The sequence below is a fragment of the Mustela erminea genome, chromosome 16, assembly GCF_009829155.1.
Source record: "Mustela erminea isolate mMusErm1 chromosome 16, mMusErm1.Pri, whole genome shotgun sequence".
NCBI lineage: Eukaryota > Metazoa > Chordata > Mammalia > Carnivora > Mustelidae > Mustela > Mustela erminea.
This window is the reverse complement of record NC_045629.1, coordinates 36,386,145-36,405,149: the sequence shown is the minus strand read 5'-3', so window position 1 is coordinate 36,405,149 and position 19,005 is coordinate 36,386,145. Positions and strand designations below refer to the sequence as shown.

The window sequence follows — 19,005 nt, the reverse complement described above, 5'->3', positions numbered from 1 at the left end:
TGTCTGACAAGATTTGAAATATTTATTTTTGAGGCCTTCATCGACTGAGTTCTGCCTACCAGAGTAAAGGCAATCTGCTTTGGAGCGTGGATCATTATCCTGAAGGGTGAATATGGGAAATGAAGCTTACTTCTGAAACGATTTTACACTTTGATTTTTTTAACTCCCCACTCCCACCTACTGTCAAGGCAAATAATAGTGTTTGATGTAGCCTTGTCTCAGAATATTTCTCCATGACTGTGAAGTAGGTTCTGGAGAAAGGAGTTAATGATAGAAGGTTAGAAAAATAGCAAAATAATGACCAGGAAGTTCAAATATCTTTGATTACTTTATTGCACCTAGGTCTATGCTTCACATCTTCCTAAGCTGAAGTAAATTAAAGTATTAATCCTATTGAACTGGTTAACTTGGGGAGTGGTACTTGAAGCTCTCTTCTTTGGAATGATGTAATTGAGAAACATTGAGCAGATTAGATATATTATTTAAGTGTCTGGGAAGAGCAGATGTCAGTGAGGAAACAATGACAGTCCAGAGTGAGTGCATTTTTAGCATTCTTCACCTTGAAAAAGTACTGTAGAATGACAGAGGTTTCACAAGACACCATGCATTTATATGGCTTTTAGTCTGTGTTTGGGCATGGTTTACTTAATCTTCACCTATACCTGAAGGACGCTATTGTAGGATAACTCTCCTGTTCTCTCCAAGGGTTCCATATTTAAGTAAAGAAAATTGTTTTGAACAGATGTCTAAATGCTGCCTAGTATCAGGAGACCATATTAAGAGTAGGTAATAAATGTGAAACCCCCAGAACAATTATTTCAGAACACCTCTGCTATTCCTCTAGTTGAGAGTAGAGTAGCCTCTATGAATACCTTTCCATTCTTGATAGGATGAATGGGGTGTGGCTCGGTGCCTGGTAGACCGACAGACACTGGTTTCAGTAATGTTGGGGACTTTGCAATTAACCTTGAATGCCATTTGCAGTTGTTTGAGATCATTTCTCTCTCTCTCCTTTTCTAAATATCATTTACCTTTTACCCTCTTAATATATTGATTTTCTTTTTTTAAAAATTTTATATATTTATTTGAGAGAGAGAGAGAACACAAGTGGCAGGGGCAGGGCAGAAAAAGAGGGAGAAGCAGGCTCCCTGCTGAGCAAGGAGCAGGACATAGGGTGGGGTGGGAGGTGTGGGGCTCCATGCCAGGACCTTGGGATCTTGACCTGAGCCGGACGCTGAACTGACTGAGCCACCCAGGAGCTGCATATACTGATTAATTTTCATCACTGAAATGGAATATTCTGTACTTCTGCTTTTATCTACATGTGTTGAACCCTTTTGAAGGAGAGAGATAATATAATTAGTTGATAATATATTGATATTGATATGGTTTATAATATATATCATATATATGATAATATAGAGATAATAGTTGAAGAAACAGTGCAATGCAGAGTAAATCTCACTTGATAATTCAGTCTAATTTTTTTCCTTTCAATACACTTCAGATCAGGGGAACTAACCAGTTCTTTATAAATTCTTGGACTCCAATAAATTTCAAAGTAAATGTAGGTATTTAAGCAGGCAGGCAGATTGGATTGAGAATCATTACTCAGGTTTATCTTGGTGTTCAGGGAACACCATGAAGCCATTTTAGTGAATTTCCCTGTCCTTTGAATTTGTCCTTTGTAAACACCTGTGTTTGTAAGACCACGGGAAGTAGGCTCCATTTAGTTAAGTAGTTCTTGGCCAAAGTCTATTTCTGTGATCAAATTGGCTTGGCTTCTGACTGTGAGTGCTTATGCCAGATGTGAGTGCAGGCAACAATGGCAATCTGGCTGCTCCTCTTGCTCAGCAAATGCTCTGCTTGATACAGATCCCACGTCACTGTTTCCGAAACCTTTTGCTGCAAGGGTCAGATGTGGGTACTGATAAAATACTTGCCTCACATAGAGGCTTATTCGTTTGACGGATACATGTGGTATGCCTATGAGGGGGCGGAGTATTGCAGTGCGCTCCACGTGCCTCAGTGCATGAGCCAGCAAGGTCTCCACCTTTCAGCGTGTTTCTGTATTTTCACTGAGTGAGACTGTGGCATTCTTTCAGTCTAATTGTTTTGCTTTTTCTGTCTTCCTGGGTGCTGAAAATACCTGTGCCCAAAGGAAATTTATGGGTCCTCTAGCCTAGTTATGTTTTTGGTCCTTCCCTCTGTTAAATGTATTAAACAAGGAGGCCATTAGCCTGAGGTGGTTCTAAGACCTATGTAGGAAACCCAAACTTTGTCCTATAAATGAAGCAAGGTTAAAAAATCAGAACCCAAAGACAGATCACAAATAGCCAGTAGGCTTTTCCAAAGACGGCAAATGTTTAAGCTATAGCCAATTCAATGATTTCCTTCTTTTCTTCAGCATTTTCTGTATGTCTTTCTCCTCATTCCTGTCACTGGAGTGCTTCTAATTACTTCCTGTATGGAGCTGCCCAGTTGGAATCAATTTTTGCTTAAATAAACTCAGAAAATTTGTAATATGCTTCAGTTTATCTTTTAGCACTTCTATGACTTGATTTATAGAAATCAAGTGGAAGAATTTGCTCATTCCTTCAAGAAATATATATTAAATGTTGCCATATGCCAGTCTCTATGCCAATTATGAAGGACAGAGCAGTGATCAAAAAGAGAAGTTTCCTAGTCTCATAGAGCACAGTTGGATGGGGAAGACCAACATTACAAAACAAACACATTCATGGTTACAAATTGTGGTAGGAATTATGAGCTGAAAAAAAGGGGGGGAGAAGAATTATGAGGTGAAGAGACCAATTTGAGGGATCTCCTTAAGACTCGAGGACCTCTTTGAGGAAGTGAATATGCATTACTATTGTGTACTGGTGGTTTGCACAATTCCAAAGTTATGAAAGGTGCCCACTGAGTTGGGTAACACGGTGACATTAAAGCTGGTGGTGGGTATTAAGGAGAGCACATATTGCATGGAGCACTGGGTGAGGTGCATAAACAATGAACTTTGGAACACACACACACACACACACACACACACAAAATTAAATTAAATTAAATTAAAAAACAAACAAACAAACAAAAAACATGAAGGAAAGGGGCCCTACCATGTGAACATACAATGAAAAAGTTTCCCTGTAGAGAGAAGAACATGTATGATGACCCCAAAATGGACAAAGTTTGGGGTATTTGAAATCTGAAAGAAGGCCAGTGAGAGTGTAATAGTTGGACAGGGAGAAGCCAATAAAGACAATGGAAAAGCAACAAAGACCTGACTAATCTGGGCCTAATAGGCCATAGTAAAGTTTTGCTTTTATTTCAAAATTGATGGAAGAGTTTTAAATAAGAGAGTGATAAGATCTTGGTTTTAAAAAGCTCTCTCAGTTGTAGTGGGGATAATGACAGGATAGGGACCAGTTAGAGGTTTATGGCCCTAGTCTATACAAAAATGAGATTGGATTTTTTTTTTAAATGAGATTGGATTTAAGTGGTGGGTTAAAGAAATATTTTTTTAGTAGAATTGGGAGAATTTATTATTAATGGGTTGTAAATGACAGATGAGGGAGATTATGATGTCATGATGTAACTTAATTATTAACATTTTAAATTTAAAATCTTAATAAATCAAAGCTTTGATAACTAGCATTCCAAATAATTTTATGTATTTGGCAGTCAACATTGAACAATGGCAAAATTATTTCCAACTGGAAGTCTTAAATTATACTGAGTATATTATAATACGTATACTGAGTACATATTAAATGATTAATTAAAGTAGTAGTGTTCCTACTATTCTAATAACTTATAAAAGTCAATGCTCAGGTACATATTAAATGACTACAAAAAGTAGGTAGTGTTTCTATTACTCTAATAATTTATAAAAGTAAATTAACATACTTTTAATAATTCTTCCTGATTTCTCAGTATTAGAGTAATAAATACTATAATTGCAAAACTGTACATGAAATGCTTTGACAGATCAATCACTGTAAAAATCCAGAATAGGTTTGTTGGTATTGGACAAAAAGGACAGTTTCTGCTGGGCTGAGTAGCTGGTAGAATGTGGCCCTCAGCTGCTGCTGGTCACCTGTGACAGTACATGGGGAAGACAAAAGGACAATTCTTAACGAAATCTTTGATGCCCTGGGTCCAGTTCCATGAGCAATTCAAATTCCCAGTGACACAAGGCAATACGTTTCCTTTTTGGATTTCAAGCTGGTTTGATAGGATTTCTATCATTTTTTAAAGGTTATATTTCTTAGTAATCTCTATACCTAATGTGGGGCTCAGACACACAACCCTGAGATCAAGAGTCGCATGCTTTTCCAACTGAGCCAGCCTGGCACACCCGATTTCTGTTGTTTTTCACAAAATGTATTTGGACCAAACAAGAACCCTAGTCTTAGACTGGAGGCTGTAACTTAAGGAGAAAGGAAAAAATGAAACCACCACAAAGAAAGCCGAATACGCACACACAGACACACACAGACACACACACACACACACACACACAGTGGAAGAGTCAGGACACTTGAAATCCAGTTTTGATTTGTCTACTCTTAGCCCTTCTGACTATAGTTCCCTTATTTGGAAAACTAGTGTCCACTCTGTTTCTGAAACTCTGTTTCTGAAACTCTGTTTCTTGTTGCCAGTTTTAGTATTTCAGTAACCAGTTTAAATCATCTATCTTATTTCTTGGTCTTTTTAGGATAGATACACCAATGAGGAAATAAAAATGTGTTCCTTAGAGGGCTATATTGAATAAGGAAACAAAAGAATATTCACCCTAATGTACTTAAGTGGTCAGATTAGAATATAACAATTAAAGTAGAGAAATTTACTGTAAAAACTTAGTGGATCATACATATATGTCATTTTTTTAATGGAGATGTGCTGATATGTAGTTTGAACTTGTGCTGTCAGACAAAGACTCTGCTGTAGAGAATGGGGAGAATGCTAATTCCTCGGCAACATACAAATCAAATTGTGTGGACCAGGGGTTCTCAAGTCCGTAAAAGGTATCATAAAAATATAAAAATGGGCTCTGCTAGTATTGCTTCTATCTCTTTAGAGGAACCATGGGTTACTCATCTGTTATCTTACTTGGTTTCTTTCCATATCATTGTGTCCACATAAAATGATAGCATTTGTTTGGCATCTGCGGCAACCAGCAAAGATTGCTGCGGATCAGAGGAGACTGGAGACCATGGGCACCCCAAGGCTATTGGAATCACCATCTCTACCCCATCACCCATGCGAGGCATAGCTGTGGGCTTTGACATTCTGGCTGAGAAACTCCGGTTTAAAAAATATTTGTGACTTATATGTCCCCATGATTACTACTTTTCTTAATGAACGTTCAAAAACCTTTTTCTTTAAATTCTTGCTTTGGGCTTACATCAGGTATAGTATCAGAGGTCCCTGAAACACTTTAGCAGGGATGTTAGCACTTCGCAATCTGGAAGAGAAAGACCCTGAGTTGGCATCAGCTTTAGACAATAAGCAGGCTCTTTTGTGATGTCTGTTTAATGAAAAGGGAGCTTTTCCTTTATACCTGCAAACACATTCATAGAATGCCAGAGGCAGGGGGTCACTTTCTATTAACCACTTGCTGATTTTGAGATAAGCCTTCATAAGCTCTGTGTAGAACACTTAAGTTGCTATTAGGGTAGTTCCTTTGGATGCACAACAAAAGATGTCATACTGCCTTACCTTGGTCTCCAAGAGGTTAAACCCTGCTGTTTCCATAGTGCCTGTGAGTTATATTTGAAATCAGCATTTATTTTCTTGTTCTGAGCCTATTCTTTCCTAATTAACTTAGTGCTTATAATGTTTATATCCTACTGGGAAAATATGTAGGGAAAACCTAAAAGGCCTAAGGGAGAAAAAGGTTAAAGCATTAATTTGAGTTTAAAAGAATATGCTCCTCATTCAACGTTCATGACATTTACTTTTACTTATTTTTCCTGGGGTAAGTTATCTTTCAAAGGAGTCTATTCTCCAGACTTCAACGGAGAGCTGATTTTGAAAGAAGTCATTTTCTCCGAATTGAGTGCTGACCTTTGCTTTATTTTTACAGAGGCCTCCCTTCTCTCCTTGCTGCTGCCCTCCCATATTTTATAATTATGCCTGTCCTAAGTCGATTTATGCTTTCTATGCGGCTCCGGAGAGGGTTAGCCTATGCCCAGCTATTTTGGATTTACATACGACTTGTCTCTGCGAAGTCTTGCCCCAAAACTGCCTCATCAATGCAGGATAGCACAGGTTACTTTGTGAGCATAGAGATATACATTTCCTTCTAGGAAATACACCGATTTAAATTTCCACCTGTTCTTCCTGGATTTATAATATTTACCAAGGAGGTTATGCATCTGTCCTGCCTACTCCTCACTACTCTACATGATTTACTTTTACTTGGCTATAAGCAATAAAAGGTGATGAAGAAGATAGAGATGATTCATTTCTAGGTGCCATGAGGAAATGTGAGAGCACAGTTTTCTCCTTTTTCACCAAAGATGAAGGTTTAAAAGTAATTTCTTCCATTTGATCATTCAATCCTGAAGATAAGCTTCAGGAAATACCAGCTGCTTAGAATTTATTTTTTAAGACTTTTTTTTTTTTTTTAAGAGCAGTTTTAGGTTTGTAATACAACTGAGAAAGAGGTACAAAGATTTCCAAGTATGCCCTTGCTCCCACCCATGCGTACATGGTCTCCCCTGTCATCAACATCGTTCACCAGAGTGGTCCTTTTTTCCCCCCTTTTTACCAAGGGTGAACCTGTAGTAACACATCATCATCCCCCAATGTTCGTAGTTTACCTTAACATTCATTCTTGGTGTTGTATATGATAAGCTTGTGGACAAATGTATAATATCACATACCATTATAGTATCATAAAGAGTATTTTACCTGCCCTGAAAATCCTGTTTTGCCTATTCATCTCCCGCCCCCATCCCCTCCGCCTCTGGTAATCACTGATTTTTTATTGTCTCCATAGTTGTTTTTTTTTCCCCCAAAATGTCATATAGGTGAAATCAGATAATATATAGCCTTTTCAGATTTTCTTATTTCACTTAGCAATATGCATTTAAGGTTTCTCTGTCTTTTCATGGCTGGATGGCTCTTTTCCCTTTAGTGCTGAGTAATATTCCATTGTCTGGATATACTCCTGTTTATCCATTTATCTACTAAAGGGCATTTGGTTGTTTCCAAGTTTTGGCAATTATGAATAAAGCTGCTATAAAGATTTATGTGCAGGTTTTTCTGTAGACCTAAGTTCCAACTCCTTCCTACCAATAATGAATCAGAGTTCCTGTCTCTCCCTCTCCTTGCCAGCTTGGGGAATTGCCCATGTTCTGGACTTTGACCATTCTAATAGGTGTGTAACGGTACCTTGTTTTTATTTGTATGTCTCTGATGACGTATGCCATGGAACATTTTCTTGTATGTTTCTTTGCCACCTGTATGTCTTCATTGTGGAGGTGTCTGTTAAGATCTTTGGCTCGGGGTGAGCAGGTGGCTCAGTTGGTTAAGCACCTGACTTCCGCTCAGGTCATGATCTCAGAGTCCTGAGATTGAGCCCCTTGTCAGGCTCCCCACTCAACAAGGAGTCTGCTTCTCTTTCTCTCTCTCTTTCTCAGCTCTTCCCTCTGCCTGTGTTCTCTTTCTCTCTCAAATAAATAAAAAAAAATCTTTGAAAAAAAGTTCTTTGGCTCATTTATTGATCAGGTTGTTTGCTTTCTTATTTTTTAAGATTTTATTTATTTGACAGATAGAGATCACAAGTAAGCAGACAGGCAGGCAGAGGTAGAAAGGAGGAAGCAGACTCTCTGCTGAGCAGAAAGCCCAATGTGGGGCTCAATCCCAGGACCCTGAGATCATGACCTGAGCTGAAGGCAGAGGCTTTAACCCACTGAGCCACCCCGGCGCCCCTGTTTTCTTGTTCTTGAGTTTTTAAGAGTTTCTTTTTATATATTTTGGATAGCATTATTTTATCAGATATGTCTTTTGCAAATATATTCTCCTAGTCTTTAGCTTGTCTTGTAATTCTCTTGATTTTATCTTTTGCACAGCAGAAAATTTTAACAAACTGTAGCTTACCAGTTATTTCTTTCCTGGATTGTGTCCTTGGTGTTGTATCAAAAAAGGCATCACCATACCCAAGATCATATAGGTTTTCTCCTATGTTATCTTCTAGGAGCTTTATAGTTTCATGTTTTATATTTAGGTCACTATATAGGTCATATATTTAAATCATAATCCATTTGAGTTATTTTTGTGAAGGGTATAAGGTCTGTGTCTAGTGCCTTTTTTTTTCTTTTTTTTGCATATGGATGCCCAGATGTTCCAGCACCATCTGTTGAAAGGACTATCTTTGGTCTATTGTATTGCTTTTGCTTCTTTGTCCAAGACCAGTTGACTCTATTTATAGATGAGCATTTATTTTTTAACCAATCCACGAAGTTTTCACCTACTCTTCTTGCAAAAATAGTAAATTTGGTTAATGCATTGGGTGGATATGAACATCAATCATTTCAAAAAGGAAAGTTGGGTCATGTTTTGGATCATAATTTCAGGTTAGTATGACAGCAAACTGATTGTAACCTCCGTCCTTCCAGCGTCTCCGAGATTGACATGACTGACCTTGCTGGCCAGGTGGGGAGCCCTTTCTACCCAAGCATGTGGCTCCATCCTAAAAATGCTTGCTCAGCTAAACAGGATGCCCTTGCAAAAGATGGAGAGGTATATGAGTACTTATATTTTATTTAAATTAAATCCTTTCTCATCCATTACTTTCTAACCTGTTTTCTTTTATTCCTTGGCCTATGCAATGGAGGTTTTTAACCTGGAGTCTGTGGACCGCTAGGTTGCACTTGAATGGATTTTAGAGGATCAGATGTCTATTATTCTCAGGGAAAGTGTTCATAGTGCTTATCAGATTCCTAAAGGGTCTTGTGAACCCAAATAATTAAAGCCACTGTTAACCACTCATGTTAAATTCTATGGCTCAGATAATTCTGATATTTCACAGAATTATACCTAACACAAGGGGCAATTAAACTGTGAAGTATTAATTTTCTATAACATGATTTATGTTTATGTATTTGCATGTGTGGATATTGCATAACTTTCCTCTGATCTTTCTACTGAAACGCCTTTGAGGCTTTGAAAGTTTGGTTCAATATAAATCACTGTCATCACACCACCAAGGTGAATCCTTGTGTACAACCACACGATTTGGACACTGAGAGCTGAGAATCACCATTGTCTACTCTTCCATGCCTCCATAAATCTTAAGGAAAATATGACTGAATTAAAAATTCTAATCATAGAGATTATTAAAATCTTAGCTATACATTTCCTTTTAATTTTCACTTCTATGTGGAATCTAAAAAAAGGCAAAAAGTTTAACTCCTAGAAATAGCGAGTAAGAAAAGTGGTTGCCAGAGGCTGGGGGATGGGGAGATATGGAGAGGTTAGAGAAGAGGACAAACTTTTAGTTATAATATGAATAAAGTTTGAGGATCTAACTGGACAACATGGTGACTATAGTTGATAACACTACTGTATAACTGAAATTTGCCAGGAGAGTGGAATTTAAATGTCCTCATGGGGGGTGCAGGGGGGCTGGGGAGGCAGCTATGTGAAGTGATGGATGTATAACTTACTTGATCAGGGGGAGTCTTTTCACCGTGTGTGTGTGTGTGTGTGTGTGGTGTGTGTGTGTATCAATCAAAAGATTGATTTAAAAATCAATGTGATGATTTTATCACATTTTATCATCACATTGATTTTTAAATTACAATTTTAAATTAAATTGATTTTTAAATATCACACTGATACTTTAAATATCTGATAATTTTGGGGAGCCTGGGGTGGCTCAGTCACTTGAGCATCCACCTCTTGGTTTCAGCTCAGGTCATGATCTCGTGTGTCATAGGACTGAGCCCTGCATTGGGCTCCATGCTCACCAGGGAGTCTGCTTTAGGATTCTCTCCCTCTGCACCCCCTCCACTTGTGTGTACATGCACTTTCTCTCTCTTCTCAAAAAAATAAAAAAATAAATAAAATAAAATCTTAAAAAGAAAAGAAATACAATATTTTCAGCACATATGGTCAATACTGGCCTCACACAACCCTGGATTTTTGTGGACCTAAGTGAAGGAAAAGTGAAGCAGATAGTAATTTGGGCCTGCAGAGAAGCAAGGGAAAGCAAGAGTAAAACACTTTAATTAGATCTAATTGTTAATACAACTGAACAGAAATAGGGAAAGTAACATAAGGTTAATTAGAACTAATGTCTAAGGTCTGGGAAAAGAGTGAGACATAAATGTGGAAAAAAATTTAAGGCTGCTGGAAAAAAAAAAAAAAAAGAATCACTTTGTTTCTGTTGGTTTACTATGTTCCTAGTGGATCTGCAACTCATGAAGCTGCAGTGCGAATTATTTTTGTGTAACCCGGAGAATATAACACAATTTTTAATTTCCTTGGAACCTCTTCTTAATAAGTAAGATGCTCTGCATTGGAAGCCCCACACTGGCTTATAAAATTGGAATGTAACTGTTAATTTTAGTTCGATGTCTTTGTGAAATGCATTCTGCTATCCACACAATATTTCTCATTTCTTGTTCCTTCAGCTTTGTGTATGCGTAAAACACGCCATAGTGGAACTGCCTGTTGAATGCCAGCACATTCATTTGTACCTGAGGAAGGAAAAAACAATAAAGACCATCACTTATCAGGAGTGTACAACATTTACGAAATAATATTAAACTACAGACTGGCTTGTATTTGTACAGTGCTTATTTGTATTTAAATAGGCAATGTCCGGGGGTGCTCAGTGGGTTAAGCCTCTGCCTTCAGCTTAGGTCATGAGCTCAGGGTCCTGGGATCCAACCACCTCATCGGGCTCTCTGCTCAGCAGGGAGCTTGCTTCCCCTTTTCTCTCTGCCTGCTGCTCTGCCTACTTGTGATCTTTCTCTCTCTGTCAAATAAATAGTAAAATGTTAAAAATAAACAAACAAACAAACAGGCAATGCCCAAATTGGACCAAATACCGGAAAATGGTAGCAATTCATCAAGTTCTAAAGGGAACTTTAGTGTCACTCTACAGATAAAGATAGACAATAGTAGTTTAAAAAGTAACTTTATAAAAAATAAGTAAAATAAAGTAGGTTTATAGAATCACTAGACAAGCTCAAATCTTCACAGCACTGCTAGCACAAAGATTCCTGGGAAAATCTAGTATTTGTGTATGTATGTGTGGAACTCTGTAGTAAAAATATGGTTGGCTTCTAGCTAGTGGGCTTGCATCATTTAGGTAAACCATTTTCCCTAGACCAGAACTTTGAAAATGTTAAAAAGGTTTGTAGGCTGCCTAACTCTCCTCCAGGGCAATGTCACAGGCCCCTGGAATTTGGAATGAGTGACATAATGAGCTTTCTTAGGATGCTTGGCAGCAATTTGACATTCGGTTAAATTTATGTTTTTGTTGTTGTTGTTGTTTTTCTGCAGAAGGTAGAACAGTAAAAGACAACTTAAAAAAAAATTGTGTAGCTTTGGTGAGTGATGTGAAGTGTGTAAACCTGGCGATTCACAGACCTGTACCCCTGGGGATAAAAATATGTTATATGTTTATAAAAAATAAAAAAATAAAAATTAAAAAAATTGTGTAACTCATGTAAAGTCTGAAATGGAACAATTCTTTTATTCCATTCCATTTTGAAAAAAGGATGAGAGGTACTGCATCCCTCCCGCAGTTCTGAAAGCATCAAGCTAAGTATTCAGGAAGTGGAAGTCCTTGGTTTCAGCAACAGACACTTATTTTTTCTGTGAAGGGCCACTTTCTTAACAGCCTTCTTTGAAGCGGTTGTGCAACAGTGTGAAATTTTAAAAACCTCCTTAATATATGGGATAAATTGCATTGTTTTTACTTCTTTGTATGACACGCACTAGAGAGTTGTTTGAAGATGTCTGGAGTAGGACTTAGAGGAAGAGGCCTGAACTGCTTTCTGGAGCCAGTCCTACTCTAAATTTGGGTAAAATTTCAGGATTTTCTCTCAATCAATGGAAAGGGAAGGGCCAGTGGTTTTAGAGAAACGAATAAAACACACTAGAAAAATTCTCCACATTTGGAAGACCTTATCTGGTATCCCCATCTCCCTCAAAAAAAGCCCTCTATTGAATAGTTAATAGCCCAGGAATTGACTATAAATGGATTAAAGACTCTTCTCTTTTTCAGGTAAAGAGAATAGTCTAGACTCTCCAGATAGAATTCCATGCAAATAATTCCTAAGTGTTATAACTGTGTTCCTAAATTGTATTATAACCCTAGAAAAATCCTTCATAAGGGATGGATTAGGGTGAGATGCACATCACAGAGTGTACACCATGAGGAGAATCCATATATGATCATAAGAATGTCCTACTTCTGATTCTTTAGTTAATTATGGAATAGCTGCATTCTTTCCAGAGCTTTGCGATGTGTTCTGGGTAAGACACACTCTGTTTTTGGCTAGGACAAGTCAACAGGAAGCCATCATATGGGAACCACTGGGCCTCCAAGGCAGAGAGACACTAATACCCATTTGGCTGTCAAATTGTGAATGTACTTGATCAGCTGAATTGATCAACTGAAACAAGAAGCCCCACCAAAAGAAAACCCAAAGTAAGAAACATCTAAAACTGAGAGTAAAAGCACACATAAGCTAATAGCATTTCCATTTATATCCTACCTCATGCTCATAAAACACGTCTTCCAATGTCTTTCCTCCACTGCCATCACCCACAGCCTCAAACAAAGGCTTGTATACCTAAAAAACAGAGGCTATCTTTAAACAGATTCTCATTTCTTATAAATAGGTATGAAGATATTTTCCTAGCAATATAGAAATGATGTCTCTCTTCTCATCTACCCAGAAGGACTGAATGCTTTCTTGTGAGATCTTTGGTCTCCTGAAAACAATACCAAAAAAACCCAGATAAAAGAGTATGGTTTAACCAGGATGGGTTCATGGGTTCTTTGAAATGACAGTTGATAAAATTCACATGGAATTTCAAGGGTGGAAGGGGCGGAAACTGGGGAGAAGCTCGAAATTTAATATTATGCTAAAAAGCCTCTTGTGATGACATAAGCTACTGCAAAGATTTATGCAGTTTGCTGACTTCTCTTTCCCAGAAGCCTTCAGAAACCCAAAAGAAAAGATAAGAGTGTCATCCCAGTTCTGGAAAAGTTATCCGGAGGGCATCATGTCACTGTAAGTCAGAAAGAATGGAATTAGAGGATGAGCTGAGAAGCCGCAGGTTCTTAAGAGAGCATTTGGATGTGGAGTAGGGGAACAACATAGAGCCCTCCTTTCATCCCCTATTTCTGGCCCTGATTACAGGGAATGGTAGAAACCACTATGTCCATATTCTCCCTTGCATTTCAAGTAGACATCCTGTACCTGAGTGTGTCTACCCAATGGGTAAGGACTGCTGGGTCAGGCTCTTTTTTGTAACTTTGACATGAGCTCACATATCCAGAACACTGCACCAGTCCCTTGGGGAACTTGCTCTATGAAGCACTTCAAAAGACCTGCTCAAATGACTGCTCCTTGGAGATTTAAACAAGTACTTGCTTGGCAGGAACCTCAATAAGAAAAAAAAAAGAAAGAAAGAAAAAAAGAAAAACCCACATGGCTTGGAAATTGGAAGTACTTCTTTGGGAGAAGTTCTAGAATGACATTGCTTTCTACCTTAAGAACATAACTGCTTTAGAGAAGACATGTAAATTTAATGTGTGAACTTTTAAAGTACAGGTAATAAAATGTGAGAAATTCAGGGTGCCTGGTGTAGTTACGTACCCCATAATGCTCTGCTACTCTCCTCATCTGATCAAAGTCTTCAGCTTGAGCCAAAAGGCGCAACCCTTCAGGATAGAGCTTGCCACAGGTCGGGTAGAGGGTCTCCCGGTCGTCTTTGCTCAGTTCAGTGCCAAAGGAGTTAAGAGTGATGATAAAAGCACGCCTGTCAGCCTCAAACTGAATTTGCAAGACATAAAATCAGTGAAATCTAACCATGTACGAAATACTATAAACAGAACCCTAAGTAGACAAACTCATTTCCACAGTGATTTGCTTTTCTTTCCAGATTTTTGTCTAACTATAATACAAACATGTGTTATTAATGTTCCCTTAGCCTTTTTTTTTTTTTTTTTTAAAGATTTTACTTCTTTATTTTGAGAGAGAGCGCGCGCACACTCGCCAGCATGAGCAGGGGGAATAGCAGAGGGAGAAAGAGAAGCAGAATCCCCGGCTGAGAAGGGAGCCCAAGGAGAGGCTGGATCCCAGGAGCCTGGGATCGTGAACTGAGCCGAAGGCAGCTGCTTAACCGACTGAGCCACCCAGGTGCCCCAACCCTTCATGGAGTAATTTTGCTTGCCAGAGAAGGATCACACAGCGTTAATGGTCCATGACTCTTGAAACCCCACTGAACTTTACCTCCCAGGCACTCTACAATTAGTTACTCATGGATTTCTGTCACATAGGTCACTAGAATCTCAAATGCCTCTTCCATAAAAATGGGAATAGTACCTACTTGCTGGGGTCTGTCCAGGGATAGGACAAGATAAGTGGAAGTGCCTGGCAGGGTATCTGGACCAAAGAGTGCGTGTTGTAAATGTTAACATCTCTTTCTGGTTCCTGAGGTTAGGATTTTTTTTTTTTTTTTTTTTTAACCTAATGAAGCTTTGTGCTACTTACCATTTGTTTGTACTTTGGTGGTTTTGGTTTTCTTCTTGAAAGTCCTAGGTTGGACATCAATCAGTCTAACTGTGTATCTCAAGATCATTTAGCCCAGGACAAGGTACCTTCCTCTCAGACCTATCTCCTCACTTGTAAGGTGACAGGGCTGGACCTCATGCTCTCCCAGGTGGGTCACATATACTCAGGTCCTGTCTTTGTGCTGAGCACCACTGGGCACCTGAGCAACCAGCTCCATGTCAGGCCGATTTCCTCTAACCACTCAGTTTTTCTTGAAATTTCTTACTATTCCTTTCAACTCCATGTTTCTTCTGTCTCTTGGTTCTCTTCCTACCTCCTCTGACCATACCTTCTTAGTCTGTCCTTCATGGGATCCTCTCTGCCTATCATGGGAGTTTCTCATAGTGTCCTTGAGCTGAGAAATTCTTCATTTACCTGAAACACTCTGCACTTACAGTATTTTAAAATCTGGAAATTATTTTTCTCCTTACTACACTGTAAAATCTTTGAGGGAAATCATGTCACTCTTGTTTATTGTTTATTTTTTAATATCCAGTGCTTGAAATGTACAAAGACCACAACTATTTACTGAATCCAGTACAGTGATCTGTGATTTTACTACTTTCAAAATTCTCCAATATTCTCTGTAATGTTGCTACTCAAGGTGTGTTTCTTGGATGGGTAGCTTTGATGTCACCTAGAAGCTTGTTAAACATGCAGTCTTGGTGTGGCTCTGTCGGTTAGGCGTCCCACTCTTGTTTTTGACTCAGGTCATGAGAAAAAGAAATGCAGAGTCTCAGGCCATTGTCTAGCCCTACTAAACCAGGGCTTGCATTTTAACAGGATTCTAAGGTTATTTGTACGCAAACAATAGCTGAAATAAATTGCTCTACTTTGATCAGCTTACTTTGGTGAATTAACAAATCCAGACTTGCCACAGATTTTACTGGAACTCTCTGGTTAGAACAGGTGTTTCCTATCAGGAGGGTGAGAGTTGGTTCCTTCTGATCCTTTTGACTGACCTCATGACCAAGTATTGGTGACCCACCAGCAGGAAGAGACCTCATTTAAAAGCAAAGGCAGCCGCCCCTGGACACTGAATGTAACTGTCAGGAATTTTAGGCCTTCCAGGGACAGAAGAAATGCAAGAGAGAGATTTCAAGGCAATCGGAAACCTTGAAATAAAAATTAGAGCAGGAGGACCAACAATAGAGTTAATTGTCCCACCATGCCCTTTAATGTGCTTTCTAGTTCTAAGACGTTGGAGTTTTTTGTTTTGTTTTTCACTCCCCCCCGCCCAAGTTTTATTGAACAATCATTGACATGCACTGCTGTAGAAGATGTTAGGGTTTTCATGGGGAGCAGCAGGGTGGACTAGGCAGCATTGCAGACGTGCCAAGCAGCAGAGGCTGCTGTAGAGGAGGAAGGCGCATTAAGTTAAAACACGACGCGTGGAGGAACGGTCTTGGGCAAAGCACTGGGAAAGCAGGTGAAGAAGTAGGCTGCACCGGGTACCTGGACAGGTAGTTGGGAAGAGAAAAAGGCTTCACAGGCTATGCCAAGAGAGGACTTTGATTGATACAATAGGTTCTCTGAACTTGCCAACTTCATTTTCTTGTAAATACTTCTTTCTCTTTGCCTACAGTGTGTGTCCTTCCTTTTAGAAACCTCCATGTTGAAACCTTACGGGCACTGGAGGGTCCCATCAAATGCCATTTTCTTTTCTTTTTTTTTTTTTTTAACAAGAAGCCCTTTTATTTCCTCCCCAATTTGATATGATTTCCTTTGAATTCCTATTATCCTTTAATTTCCTTTTTACTATAACTGCCTGATGTATCTACCTTAGTAATTTTTTCTAGTCTGGAGGTTCTGCGCGTGCGTGCGTGCGTGTGTGTGTGTGTGTGTGTATTCTTAGTGAAAGGAGCTATAATCTTGAAATTGTAAAAGGGCTATCTTGTGTTTGACCATCCCTAAGCAGACAGTTTGACACAACATCTGATTATGGACGAGAGTAAATGGGTGGTATTCGATTTCACTTAAGCCCACTCTGTCATTTATGGAGGGCTGGCTTCCTGTGTGGCACAGATGATGCCAGATGTCCTTTGTCCTTTCACTCTTCCTTACATGCATTCATTTTGAAACCATAACTTATTTTTTGTTATTGTTGCAAAAGTATACTGTTGACGTATTCAAAATCATTATCAGTTGCACGTGATCGAGTTGGGCTGATCAGGACACATTCATGCCAGTTCATTATTGAAGGGCAGGAATACCTCGTGGGGGCAGTGGGTAGAGGGGCTGATGGCCGTGGAAGAGAGGCAAGAGAATGGGAATTGAACCTAGCCTTGCTAGCTCAGGAAGATGAAACACACTTATTCTAAGCTTGTTTTTCACTGTTTCGTTAAACATACAGGAAGTCAGAAGGGCAAAGACAAATAATAAAAGGCACAAAGGCAAACGTTACACTGCAGTACACTTGTCTTGAACATAAGTCAATTTCTTTCTTTCTTTTTTTTTTTCATGTGAAGTCACAGTCTTGTAATTAGGGCAAATTTTTGCATGCAAGGCCAGGTTAACAGTGCTCTCTTTTACCATACTGAGTTTTCTGAAGTATCCTGTCAACTAAGATTAAATAAGGACAGACATGGAAGAATTCTGTAACTGGAAGTGCGCTACTGGTGCACGAGTAAAACGGGGGCTAATTACATGATCTGATATATTTATGTAAATATGTCGATTTATTTATTTATTTTTTAAAATACATCAATTTATATAAATCTGACAGATCTCTTCTGATCATATCATTAGAAACATCATAACTGCATGCTAGTGTAACAACGCTTTTACATAAAGATAGTTAAATGTAGTTTTATTTTTAACACAGCTTGAAGAAGTATCATGGGCATAGGAAAGGGATAATGGGAACACTGGGTATATAGTTTGATCAAACCCTTACAGTGATAAGGATTCTTCTGATACTGTGCTGTCCTTTCTACATTACTGAGGATTACAGAGACATAATTCTTACCTAGTTCTGATTTTTATAGCACATGCAATATGATCTTGCTCATGAATTAGCACTTTAAAAGAAAAAAGATTTTATTTATTTGAGAGAGAGAGCGAGAGAGCACAAGCAGGGGGCATGGCGGGAGGAAAGGGAGAAGCACGCTTCCCACTGAGCAGGGAGCCCAACGCAGGGCTGGATCCCAGGATCCTGGGATCATGACCTGAGGGGAAGGCAAATGCTTAACTGAGTCACCCGGGTGCCTCGAATTAGCACTTACTTTTATCCAAGAATTGCGAATGGTGAAGTTAATGTAGAGGTAATATAGTGGACAAACACAGAGGATCCGGAGCTAGGCTACCTGGGTTCAAATTCTGATGTTACCACTTATCAGCTATGTGTCCTCTGGCAAGTTATTAGCCTTCTTTGCACCTCAGCTGCCAGTTCTGAGAAATAGATACTAAATTCCCATGTTGTTGTGTTGTTTTTTAGATTTTCATTGTGCTTTTTTTTTTTTTTTTAGAATTTAAATTTATTCATTTGAGAGAGAGAGAGAGCACGAATGGGGGGAGGGTCAGAAGGAGAGGGAGAAGAAGGCTCCCTGCCGAACAGGGAGCCTGATGTGGGACTTGATCCCGGGACCTGGGATCATGACCTGAGTTGAAGGCAGATGCTTAACCAGTGGAGCCATCCAGATGCCCTCATTGTGCTGCTTTGAAGTCCAAGTGAATTCAAGTATATAAAGCACCTAGGATATTATCTGGCACATAATAAATGTTAACTATTAATAGTGTCATTTTACATCTTCTGTAAGGTTATGAGTTTTGCCATAGCTCTCATTTCACATATTTTGTACTTATAAAGCACACAAGCCATTTCTAAACCACAGGAATTATGTCAGTAGAAATTACATTTTCAAGCCATAGATAATGTGGCTTCTTATAGGGTAGCTAGCAGTTAAAAATTTATGACAAGGAGAGTGCTTCATAGGGCCAGCAGGTCACTTATGTTATGTGATCAGAATGTCTGAAAGAGACTAGCTCACTTTCTGACATTTAGTATACCATAAAAAATGTTATTTATTTATCCATGCCCACTTCCTGTGTAATATAGATAAAGGCAAAAAAGATTTCTTGGAGTCTTCCAGTGATAAATTGTTACTTCAAGGACTGCTTTTGCTTGAAGAGTTTCAACAAGGCATAGCAAAGTATCTTTAACTGTAAAATTTTAATGATTAGATGTTTTGAAGGG

General features: G+C 38.8%; 2 protein-coding genes across 2 annotated transcripts in view; one reads left to right on the top strand and one right to left on the bottom strand.

Annotated features, from left to right (window-relative positions):
* LOC116575087 overlaps nt 1-19,005 on the top strand; it is a 139,304-nt gene that overhangs the window by 93,414 nt on the left and 26,885 nt on the right. Inside the window, exon 9 of the mRNA XM_032316212.1 lies at nt 8,628-8,751. Within this exon, the coding sequence (XP_032172103.1) occupies nt 8,628-8,751 (124 nt within the window). The remainder of the gene's footprint in view (nt 1-8,627; nt 8,752-19,005) is intronic.
* The window catches only part of ATP6V0D2 (ATPase H+ transporting V0 subunit d2), a 44,349-nt gene continuing 35,565 nt past the window's right edge, over nt 10,222-19,005 (bottom strand). The window contains exons 6-8 of the mRNA XM_032316211.1: nt 13,854-14,030; nt 12,744-12,821; nt 10,222-10,712 (exon numbers count right to left, since the gene is read on the bottom strand). Coding sequence (XP_032172102.1) covers nt 10,551-10,712; nt 12,744-12,821; nt 13,854-14,030 — 417 coding nt within the window. The 3' untranslated portion in view covers nt 10,222-10,550. The remainder of the gene's footprint in view (nt 10,713-12,743; nt 12,822-13,853; nt 14,031-19,005) is intronic.